The sequence below is a fragment of the Hippocampus zosterae genome, chromosome 1, assembly GCF_025434085.1.
Source record: "Hippocampus zosterae strain Florida chromosome 1, ASM2543408v3, whole genome shotgun sequence".
NCBI classification, from domain to species: Eukaryota; Metazoa; Chordata; class Actinopteri; order Syngnathiformes; family Syngnathidae; genus Hippocampus; species Hippocampus zosterae.
The window spans coordinates 29,326,244-29,338,661 of record NC_067451.1 but is presented as its reverse complement, the minus strand read 5'-3'; the positions used below and the strand labels follow the sequence as shown (position 1 = coordinate 29,338,661).

Sequence of the window (12,418 nt, the reverse complement as noted above, 5' to 3'; positions counted from 1 at the left end):
TTCTGGGATGATGAGGGAGAACTCGTGCAGTCTTTCCCTTTCCCTCTTTTGCTCCCTTAGCGGTACTTCAACAGGTAGAGATCAAAGCACAGAGGACTTCTGAGAAGCTGTTGGGGGTGTGAGGGGACGAGCAAGACTGATGAAGTCCTCCCTTACTGTGTGTCCTCTAAACACACACATTCAATCACACTGTCCTATGTACTTGCTTTGTCCTGATTAAAAAAAGTTTGACTTGATGCTTTTTATCTCAACCAGAGGGGGGGGGGGGGGGGGGGGGTCCCCCTCCTGTTGCTGTTGAAATTGAAACTAGAAATCAGATTTTCTAAGAACGCACATTGATACGCAGGATCCATAATAAGAAAAAAAAGTAGCTGCTACATTTCGCAACTGTAACAAAAGAAATGCAGAAAAATCCTGTAATATAACCGTGCAGAAAATATCATCTTTGTAGTCTTTGAGGTGTCCCAAGATGTCTATGCAGGTGGGTTCAGTGATTTTCTTTCTCCCCCCCAAAAGACCCCACCCAAAGTAAAGACTGTTGAAATCCAGACATTTTGAAGAGCTTACTTTTTTTTTAGCAATGTTCTCTGTGGCCTCCATTGCAAGCATTTTCCTCAGTGACTGTAAATACGAACTATTATTTGGGCTACGCAGTTTTAAGGCAGTGAAAATTGAGTGAAAAATCTCAAGGGAACTAAGCTTCCATACAGTTAAAAAGTACGTTTTGTCTTAGCCTCTCCACATTCTCATATTGTGAGCGGCCACCCAGGCGGTTAAACTGGATACAACAAAACGGAACGTAAGGTAAAGGTGTTTAGAAGCTGTGTAGAACTTTAAACCCAAACTTATTAAGGTACATGGTATATAGGTAAATCAAAGAGGATGTGATGTTCAGATGCATAAACACTTCATATGTAATGTACATGAGCACTACCGTTACGAATGCAACAATTACTACAACAGCTGACTGTTAACTAGTGTCATTTAAAAAAACCCCACAATAATTATAATAATAATAATAAATACACACATTGATAACCGCGATAAACGAGCGATTACTGTTTATCAATGACAACAAAAAATAGCTCATAAGGCCCAAGGCCCATATCTCACTGGGCGGCGAAGGTTTGCAAGTGTATGCAGGCATAGTGAATGTTGGTTGTTTTTTGTTTGATTGTTTGTTTGTTTTTTTACAGGGTTCGTTCAACATTGCAAACTGTTGTTTTGCACAGACATTCGCCAGACACTTCCAGTTTCAATGGCTGCCTGTTTCAGATTTTCTTTTCAAGTTTCTCTGTTCGCCATCAAATTTTTAATGTGATTTTAACATGTCGAACTCATTGCGACATTTTTCAAAGGTTTTCTTTAGAACAAGTTCTTACATAAATAGCTCTCAGTTCAACTTTATTTATATCACACTTCATAATAACCATTGCTGCATACAAAGTGCTGTATATGGATTAGAAACTAATCATACAATAACAAAGGCAGTGAACACAGTAAATAAATTAGTAAATACATACATATCAATTAAGAATTACAAGGGCGGCACAGTGTGGCCCGGTAGTCCAGTGGTTAGCACGTCGGCTTCACAGTGCAGAGGTACCGGGTTCGATTCCCTGTGTGGAGTTTGCATGTTCTCCCCGGGCTTGCGTGGGTTTTCTCCGGGTGCTCCGGTTTCCTCCCACATTCCAAAAACATGCATGGCAGGCTGATTGGATGCTCTAAATTGTCCCAAGGTGTCAGTGTGGGTGTGGATGGTTGTTCGTCTCTGTGTGCCCTGCCATTGGCTGGCAACTGATTCAGGGTGTCCCCCGCCTACTGCCCGAAGACGGCTGGGATAGGCTCCAGCACCCCCCGCGACCCTAGTGAGGATCAAGCGGTTCGGAAAATGGATGGATGGATGGAAGGGCAGCACAGTGATCGATTGGAGAGCATGTCCGCTTCACAGTGCAGAGGTGCAGGGTTCGATTCTGGTTCCGGCCTTCCTGGGTGGAGTTTGCATGTTCTCCTTGTGCCGTTTCCTCCCACATTCCCAAAGCATGCACGGCAGGTTAACAGAACATTTCCATTTTAAATACCACAGCCACCTTGTGCAGCATATATGCAGTTGGACATATGCTTATATTTTATATTTTAGACTGCATTCTGTACTGTGGACAGTTATTTTTTTCAATTTATTTGTGCATGCATTTTTTTAAACTTTCTTCCCTCCAAATGTTGCTGCTGTAGATTGCGAATTTCTCCATTGTGACACAAATAAAGGTTTTCTTATCTTATTCTAAATTGTCTCTAGGTGTGATTGTGAGCACGGATGGTTGTTTGTCTATGTGTGCCCTGTGATTTGCTGGCGACCGGTTCAGGGTGTACCCGCCTATTGCCCGAAGACAGCTGTGATAGGCTCCAGCACCGTGCGACCCCTTGTGAGGATAAGCAGATTAAAGAATGAATGGAAAATGCTTTTTCTGGTTAAGACTAGGTGTGAATCTGAGTGTTTCTTTACATCACTTATGATTGAGCTCTATTTGAAAGGAGCTTATTATCTTCGTAAAGGCAGGCGATTTATTGTGTAATTCAGATATTGATTTTTATTTAGATTACAATGGGGTGTGTACCCAATGAAATGCCCACAGAAAACGGAACATCAGTCGTTGCAAGAGTAGTGGTACAGAACAAGAGTTGGAACCCAGCACCTGCAAACCCATGCATTTATTCCTTACAAAGCAGCAGTAGCCTTGCCTCTTATCAGTGTGCCGCTCGTGTTTCTGCACCACAAAATGGAATTGCACTGCTCTCCCCCGCTTTCTCTGCTCTGGCCTCGGGCTGCCATAGTTAGCCACAGACATCGAGGAACCTATAACATCCATTCCCCTTCACTTCAACCGTTAAACCCCTCCTCCGGGACCCTCCTCCCATGACTGAAGCCCAACTAGCAAAGCCACTTCAATCATGTTGTCCCGAGCTAGCCACAGAATTGCATCACAGTCACCACCATCAGTGGCGCTGATGCCTCACCCCAGCTGAGCCAAGAAAACAATCCACATAGCCCCCGAGAAGTCCTCTGTCTTCAGTCAGCCTGTTTGTGCCTCCGCAGAGCGTGTTGCAGCTGCCTTCACACAGAGACTGGAGCAGGTGCAGCTGGTCACTCCCACACACTTTCATGTGCAATACATCTTCACTTCTGCTGATGACATCATGCTCATCCGATGCTACATCTGGCATCGGCTCTTTTCCTAATGATGGACTTCAGTCGACTCCATGAGCCGCCGCCAACGGCCAACAAACACAAGGCTGACGTGCACATTCACTACTGCAGTGCCTTGATGCTCTTACTATCCATGAGTATGTCAAGAGGCTACATACGTTGATACTGCACCCCTCCCCCACTAGTTCTCACTTTGGTGAAAGTAATCATATAATCTCTGGGAGAGATAGCGGCTTTGACGGTTGAGCAAGCACAGCTTCTGGAAAAGGAAACTATATCCTGCTACAATGAGCAAAATCATGGAGCACACCAGAACAGTGTGGGGATGTGGGCTCTGAATTCTCCATGATGTGCTTCTGCCACGTTCAATTTTACCGTCATATGCATTATCATCTAAGGACATAGTACAGTGTCATAGAATCCACCCATGATCAAGAGTATGTACTGCATATTAAAATTGTTGTACATGTATGTGTTTTAATTAGGATAATAAATCATCATAAGAATAATAAATGAATCCAAAAGGAAACAGATTTAAGACAGGAAAACATTGGAGTACGTGCCATAACATTTCATTAAATATATATATATATATATATATATATATATATATATATATATATATATATATATATATATATATATATATATATATATATATATATATATATTGCGCGTCGTCCCGCACGCGGTCTGTCCTTCCGTCTGTCCCTTTTCAAAACGTACCTACTTCACCGCGCCGCCACTGCGCCGCTCAGGCAGTGGCTCACTACGATCGTGCGGGCATCTTAACGAAAAAATGTTGTCTACCCACAAGCATTGCAATAAAATTCTTAGTTATTTAGTAGAGCTAAACATCTCTTTATTTTCACGATAAGCAATGAAGATGAACAAAAAGTTGAACCAAGCAACAACACTTTTGTGGGCCGAAGGCCCACCTTACCAGCCTTCCGCAGGAACTAGCGGCGGCGAACCACCACCTTACCAGCCTTCCGCAGGAACTAGCTGATGAGCCGCCCGAAGGGCGGCGAACCAGCTAGTATATATATATATAGAGAGAGAGAAGAGAGAGAGAGAAGAGAGAGAGAGAGAGAGAGAGAGAGAGAGAGAGAGGAGAGAGAGAGAGAGAGAGAGAGAGAGAGAGAGAGAGAGAGAGAGAGAGAGAGAGAGAGAGAGAGAGAGAGAGGAGAGAGAGAGAGAGAGAGAGAGAGAGAGAGAGAGAGAGAGAGAGAGAGAGAGAGAGAGAGAGAGAGAGAGAGAGAGGAGAGAGAGAGAGAGAGAGAGAGAGAGAGAGAGAGAGAGAGAGAGGATCAATAATAAAATTCGGACATCTCTTTAGAGGAGGAGAAAGAACAAAATGAGGCAAAATTGCATTGCATTTCAAGACAACAAGAGAGCAAAGCCTCTTTGAATCTGTTTCAAGAGAGTACCGATACAAGCAGAGAGCTCTTTTGTTAAACACAAGGTCGATGTTGAAGAGTACACGGGTTGGTCTCATTTATCCCAAGTGCAATGTATTTACTTCATGGCAATTAAAGTGTAGGTTTCTCATATTATCAGCTCCAATTACTTATTTGCATGTCTGCGTGTTTCAGTTTTTGCAATAACTGACTTAACATGTGTTAGCAAGACTGTGTAGGGGTCCAGTAATACTTGATTTGATTTGACTGTTTATTTGGTCTCCCATAGGAGAAACTTGTCTTGGAGGACAGGCCCCCCATGCCGCTACATACATTGAACGATACATACATTTTACATAATACATTGTACATAATAATACAATACAGGACAGTATATACTCTATATACATTGGACAATATGTAACAGGCATCTGCACACCCCACACTGCCCTCATCTCCTCCTGCGTGTTTGTCTGCTTTCCTCGAGTTGTTTGTTAATTAGGTTGATAGCCTGTGGTATGAATAACTTTTTATATCGGTTTAGTTTGCATAGAAGGGTCCTGTACCTCCTTCCTGAGTGTTGGAGCTCGAATTGGGAGTGCAGCACGTGGGAAGGATTGTCTAGAATGTTGTTGGCCTGTTGAATAACGGACTGCACATATATATCCTTTGGAGCGGGGGGGGGGGGGGGGGGGGGGTCCGATTACCTTTCCTGATGTTTTAAAGAAGCTAGTTACTTAGCAAAAGAGCTGCGATCCCTAGTCTCAAAGGTGCGGATCAAACCATTGCCAATTCCTAGTGGATCACAGTGAAGTCCGTAAGGGAGCCTCCACGCCGAATTGATGGGACTTTCCATCACTGGAGAGTTGGTGCGAAGTGGTAATGACCTTCGGGTCAGCAAAATCCCGCGGGACCGCGTCCGGCGGTATAGAAATCCACCGCAGTCCTGGCGTTAAGCGCCTAGCAAGGTGTCCGACATGCGCAACAGACGGTTTCCTCGATCCTGTCCCCGTGCAACACTGGATGACGGAGCTGCCGACTCTCCGGGAGATCTCCGGAGCCATGAGGAGGATGAAGAAGAACAAAGCTGCTGGAGTCGACGACATCCCCGTAGAACTTTTACAAGCTGGGGGTGCACATCTCCTCACCCGCCTCCACACCTTAATCCTTCAATGCTGGGTCGAGGAGACGGAGACGGAGACGGAACTGAAGGACTCCGTCATCGTCACGATATTCAAGAAGGGCGACAAACTCGACTGTGGAAACTATCGTGGAATTTACCTGCTGTCAACTGCTGGAAAACTCATCTGTCGTATACTGGCCGACCTACTCACTTGTCTCGCTGAGCTTGTTCTTCCGGAGTCCCAGGCGGGCTTCCGTCCAGGCAGGGGAACCACGGACATGGTGTTCTGCGCCAGACAGCTACTGGAGAAGTGCCGGGAGCAGCGGAGGGAGTTCCACGCCATCTTTTATGATCAAGCAAAAGCGTTTGATTCTGCGCCCCGAGCAGCACTCTGGAAAGTGCTGGAACGTCAAGGCTGCCTCCCCAAATTCATATCCCTCATCCGGATGTTTCACGACGGCATGAAGGGTTGCGTCCTGACTCAGGGCGAAATGACTCCCCCATTCCCCGTTCGGACCGGTGTCAAATAGGGCTGCACGGTGGCGCCGACATTGTTCTGCCTCTACATCGCCGCGCTCATCCACCACGTCACCCCTGTCCAGGAGCATGGAATCACTCTACGCTACCAAACTGAAGGTTCGCTCTTCAACCTCAGCCGTTTGAGGAGCAGGCGGGGGACCATGGTCACGACCGTCAGCGAACTCCAGTACGCTGATGACAATGCTGCGGTGTCCAACTCCTCCGGGGGGCTCCAGCTCATCGCGGACGGCTTCGCCGCAGCGTACAGGACCTTTGGCCTCTCCGTCAACACCAAAAAGACAAAGACCCTCCACCTGAACCATCATCCACCCGAAATCACCATAGACGACGAACCCATCGAGCAGGTCTCGGCGTTCCCTTACCTGGGCAGCATTATCCAGCAGGACGCCGGCCTCACGGATGATCTCACGCACCGTATCCAGGCAGCCCACACAGCCTTTGGACGCCTCGGTCGTCGGGTCTTCAGGAATAACGCCATTTCCACCAACACGAAGATCATGGTGTATAAGTCTGTCGTCCTCCTGACCCTTCTCTATGGCGCCGAATGTTGGACCCTCTTTCGGAGCAGCATCAAGAGGCTCGAGAGGTTCCACCAAGGACGACTCCAATCTCTCCTCAACGTTTCCTGGGAGGAGAGAGTGACTAATAGTGAGATCCTCACCCGGGCTGGCAACCGCCTGGCCCCTCAACCCACTTCTGTCAATCCTGCGGGCGGGGTTTTCGGGGAAGACTGGGCCTCCACAGTCATCGGAGACACAAGCACCAGGAGCCGTCGCCCTGTCCTGGGGGCCGCATTCCTCAATAACGAGGGCCTTCACCGACCGAACCAAGCTGGTTATCTGAGCTTTCGATTTTACAGTCAGGTTCCCAAACCAACTGGTTATTCCAAAGCGCAGGACTGACTCCATGGTATATACAATAATACGTTTCCTTTTATTTTAGTGTTGTTTAGGTTTATTTATGAAAAGCGTTTATTTATTTATTTCTCAAGTCTAGATTTTCTTTTTAAATGATTCCATGTATCATATAGTCATTGTGTGCCTTGTCTTTCATGTGCCCCTGCGCCAACATCCCTTAAAGGGACAATAAAGAGTTTCTGAGTCTGAATCTTTTGATTCTGATACCAAAATGGGTATCTGGGGACAGCGGTAGGGTGAGTGGGTGAAGTAGGTTACCACTCACTAAATCCAAAGTATGCAGTGTTGGTGGATGCTCTTGTTTATTCAATAATCTCAACTAAATATTTCTTCAAGGTTTGTCTGCTTTCTCAGTCCATTGAACCTACAGTGTGACTTTTCTAGCAAATAATCCTTTATCAACACTTAGCTCCAAGCATCGGATGCCTCTTAATCCGCAGATTGAATGTGAGAGGGGACGTGTCATATATTTTCAGTCAGCAGGTGCTTTGTGTGCATGAATTCCAAAGCATAGTCCATGGTCTGCACGTTCTTTACGTAAGTACTGACGAAGATGGGCTCATGTGGCACATCCTCGGTACGTATGGACATACGGTATGCTTGAACCACAGTTCCTGCAGATGGGAATAATAACGCAGCGATAAGAGCACCTGCGGGAACACCCATGTTGATGATGCATTATAAATCATTTAAGCCATCTTTTTGAAGGCAATATCCTCTCCTAAATGTTGATGTTTCTCTGTAGAGCAAATGTTGTCGGATGATGGCGGGGGCCTAAACTGCAGAAAATGAAAATTGATCAGGCAAGTGTGTGGGAAGGTGATATCCCGGGCTCTACAAATTTACCCTTTGACGTTTGGTTTACAGCACGGTCATCGGAGGCCTTGCTGCCTATAGCTGCATTTGCCTCTGTCCTTTTCCTTTTCTCTTAGTCCAGGGAATGTTTGGATCTATATTCCACTGAACATTCGGCAAGCCTCCTCGCTGCCCATCTTTAAAGCCCTCCTCAAAACTCACTTGTATTCTTTGGCGTTTGACTCAGCATGACTTAGATTTGCTATTGGTTTTACTGCTTGGTGCTTTCTACCGCCTTATTACTTATTACTTATTACTGTTTATTGTATATGTTAAATCGCTCCATGTACAGCACTTTGTATGCAGCGATGGCTGTTTGAAAGTGCTCTATAAATACTGTTGACTTGACTTGACTTGACTATATTATATCTACACCAAAGGGAAATGGGGAAAATGCTGCAATGCAATAAGCACAAGATGAATTTTTTATCATGTGACTATGTTCCTTTGAATGCAGATTTTTCTCTTTGTGTGAAGTTTAGTCTTGGGAATGGGACTGGGTGGAAATATGTTTGTGGTTACTAAAAAAAATATCATTACAGTTACACTGGTTTGAATCAGAGTTGGATTTATGTGTTCCTAAATGCATTGTTGATTTATATAAACATACTTTTTACTTGTACTTATGATACTTGTATTTTTTTTCTTCAAGCAAACCACATTTTTGAGATAGGCTGCGGCATTCCCACGACCCTCGTGAGGAGAAGCGGATTAGGAAATAGATGGATGAATGTTAACACTGTTATTATGGTGATGATGATGATGATGATGAAAATCTGACATATGAGAGAAAAAAAAGCGCAAATAAGGAATCATACTCCCACCCGCAAAAACATAAAAAATAAAAAAAATATCACAAAGGAAGATTTGCATCTGTGATTAAAAAAACGAGCATTGCTAATTATCAAACACATAATGACACGACATCATGAATTATTTGGTCTAATGGACCACTTGCAAAAACTCTTGTCACATTTATGTGAGCAGTTTTATGTCGGGACACAAAAGCTCCCCGGCAGTCAATAAATATGACGGTCTTAAAGTAGAAGGACGCACACTGGTGAGCTGTCAGTCATTAATTCTCTTGTCTTCTTCTTTTGTAGCACGGGATAGAAGATCTGACAAGCGAGGAGAAAGGATCTCTCTCTAAGGAGAGAAACTGCAAAACGGTTTCTCATCCACTCCAAGCCACAGGAGCCCAGTATATCAGCTCATGATTGGCCTTCCCGTGGCCCGACTGCACATCTAAGCTAAGGCAGAGGAAAGTTGTATGTTGGTGGCTTGCACTCGCTCTCGAGGACCATGTGGTTTTCGCCGAGGAGAAGTCGTACCCCCTTGCAGAACTGGAAAAGATCCCAGAGTTGCCCCGGCATCATCTCGTCTTTGTGGCTATTAACTTTTTGCTGGTGCTTTGTGGCAGTGAGGGGTCAGAGCTACCACCCCACCGTCAACACACAGTATGGCAAACTGCGAGGAGTGAGGGTGCCTCTGCCCAGTGAGATCCTTGGCCCGGTGGACCAATATCTTGGGGTCCCTTACGCTGCCTCCCCAGTTGGGGAAAAACGCTTCTTGCCACCCGAGCCGCCATCGTCCTGGTCAGGGACCAAGAATGCCACCCACTTTGCTCCAGTGTGCCCCCAAAATATTCACAACGCTGTTCCAGAGATCATGATGCCCATTTGGTTCACCTACAACCTGGATATAATTACCACTTACATCCAAGACCAACATGAGGATTGTCTTTATCTTAACATCTATGTTCCGACAGAGGATGGTGAGTGTGTCTAGCAGTCAGGATGAAACCCCTTCTGTCTTCCCTCTCTGTCACTTCTTTTTTTGTTGTTGTTGTTTATTTGCGCGAGCATGACCTGTTGTCTGGCGCATGCTATGTCTGTGTCAGTCATCTCAACTTACCGTCTTTGGTCTTTTCATCGACTCTCAATTTTCATGTCACACTTAAAGGTTCCTCTTTTGATGACGAAATGACTTATAATGACAACATTTGAATCAAAGAAGGGAGACATTGGGTTGTGCACTTTTCCTCCCCTCACTGTCTTGACGGATATTAGTGACAAGGTGCTTGCCTCATAAGTGAATGATCTTCTCGTAGGCTGGTGAAATGCTCTGTCTGGTACATGAGAGGCCTGTGGCATCAGCCTAACCTATGTAAGACCCTTTACTGTCCTCTTGAAATGGAGATCTCATCAAAAAGCCACGCATTTTAGATTTGGATGCTCTGAATGGCCCCCAATGGACAACCGCACAGCAAAAGAGGCCTGACCTATGAAGCGTTCACTCATTCAAATGATTCGAACTGACATCACTTCAATTTGCGGGAGCTCTAAATGGTGAATTCTGACCAGCGACTGCGTGGCCTGTAATGGGTCTTAAATAGAAGTGCATGTGAATACGGGCTTCCTGTGTCCCAGGATGCAGCAAATTCATTCCACCACTTTGGAATATTTCTGCAATGACCCCCACTTACTTTTTCAACAGGTCCTCTGTCGTTTCTTGTTGATGACTTGGGTGAAAGGGTGGGGATGGGCGATGGGGGAGGGGCTGCGGATGTCTGACCGACTTGTTGCATGTTACCTGCAATATTTTCCAGAGCTATCTGTTATTTTGGAGTATTTTGTTTCCCATTCATTTTACAGTCAAAAGAATATCCAAGGAATGTGCCAGGAAACCCAACAAGAAAATATGTAGGAAAGGAGGTAGGTAAACAACCCCACGTGAAAAGAAATGAAATGAAAGAAACAGAGGAGGGCGGCGCATCCTTCCAAAGCAGCCAATATCAGCATCAACCAAGTCTCAAGTCAAAGTTCTTATAGGCATGAACGCAAGAGCCACATCATCCTTGAAAACGAATGCAAGTGAACAGCCAGCACTTGTGCTGCCTTGCATGAGGCTGCGCATGCATGTACCGGTGTACCCGGGAATGGAAAAAATAAACGGGTCACAAAATAAACGTTGGAGCTTTGACAGGCAATCGATGGCTAAGAATAACCTGCATCTTAATTTCAATGTGATTGTATATGGGTTTTCTTTTTTATTTTTTGGTCTTTTATTTGTTTTCATGTCCACCACAACTGTGGATGAAATCAGAGGCAAGAGTGAGAATTGCTGAAATTAAACTGTCAAATTTGAACATTCTGTGCAAAGTAGTGTTTCAAGTCGGCCTCGAAAAACTACCGGTCTCGAAAACAGACGTTCTCAGAACTGCTTATTAAGATATTCTTCCAAAGGAATGCCAGGTGAGCAAACCTGATATATTCCTCCTACTCACCGTTATGAAACTGTTGCAGATGATGGTGTTTTTGAAAGAATATATCCCAATTGAGTCAAAGGTGCATTGCTTTCAAATGTTGATTCAACTAGTGTAAAGGAGAACAGCAAACAAAAGTTGAGAAAGAGTAAACTCGCCTCTGTGGTGTGTCGAAAGAAATAAGACTCCACAGCGATTTCGATGGAAAATAATTGATCACTTAATCTATTTAATTTTCCTTTGTTTTGGTCAAGGAAATGTAATCACATTTCCATACCAGCACGGCACATCCAGAGGCAGTGTTTCCATGCGGATGCTCAAGATACCTGTCCAACTGTCTCTTAAAAATATCCAGCGCAGGAGAATATAATAGAATGTTTAAATATCCATAACATTTCCTCCCGAATGCTCATGAGATCATGTTGCCTTTCAATGCATTCTTGTTTTTACTGTTGAAATTGTGTTTTTGTGGGATTTCACTGGTAATAAAGTTTTAATATACCCTTGCGGTCAAAGATACAAGAGCAATGATAGATGGAAAGAGTCCAGTTTCACTTTAAGCGCCTGTGAAAATCACAGTGTTTTGTAAAATCACACGGCTAATTCCCAAAGCGTGACCGACAGGACTGAACAATTAGCCTTTCGATTGATACAGAGCAGATCTTGCTCCACACAAATTTGGTTCTGAGTCTCCATAGAAGCAATAGGCAGCGTGTGGCCTCACTCCGTGCACCCATACGGTCTACTTTGGTAAACCAATTTTACTTGAGACAGACCCTCCAGGCACTTCTGCTTCAAAATTAGTCCCAGACGTAGAATATACACAGAAATATCTCTTTAATATTACTGTTCCTCTTGATTTTTTTTCCAATTATCTCCCTTAGGTTCAGTAATGGGGAAATGGCTTTATTGTATGTCTCGTGTATTAGCCTTGTGACACAATGATAAGAGAAAAGCCGGTTGTAACATGGCCCACCTGCAGCCATAATCATGAAGGGTGTCACTTACTCTCAAACTCTCGTTTCATTTTAATGACATTTTTTGTATGTCGTCTAATCTTAGTTTATGTTGAATTAGCGGTGCTAATGACGCAGAAATTATCCTTCTTAGGTA

The 12,418-nt window shown here is 44.6% G+C and overlaps 2 protein-coding genes across 2 annotated transcripts in view; one reads left to right on the top strand and one right to left on the bottom strand.

Moving 5' to 3' along the window:
* LOC127608198 (neuroligin-3-like) overlaps positions 1–12,418 on the top strand; it is a 238,327-nt gene that overhangs the window by 34,436 nt on the left and 191,473 nt on the right. Inside the window, exons 2-3 of the mRNA XM_052077159.1 lie at positions 9,144–9,814; positions 10,695–10,754. Of these exons, the coding sequence (XP_051933119.1) occupies positions 9,343–9,814; positions 10,695–10,754 (532 nt within the window). The 5' untranslated portion in view covers positions 9,144–9,342. The remainder of the gene's footprint in view (positions 1–9,143; positions 9,815–10,694; positions 10,755–12,418) is intronic.
* LOC127607729 (uncharacterized) lies at positions 6,126–7,225 on the bottom strand. The gene is made up of 2 exons (XM_052076352.1): positions 6,682–7,225; positions 6,126–6,561 (listed from the first exon to the last, which is right to left on the bottom strand). The coding sequence occupies exons 1-2, from the start codon at positions 7,174–7,176 to the stop codon at positions 6,346–6,348; spliced, it is 711 nt and encodes a 236-aa protein (XP_051932312.1). The 5' UTR covers positions 7,177–7,225; the 3' UTR covers positions 6,126–6,345.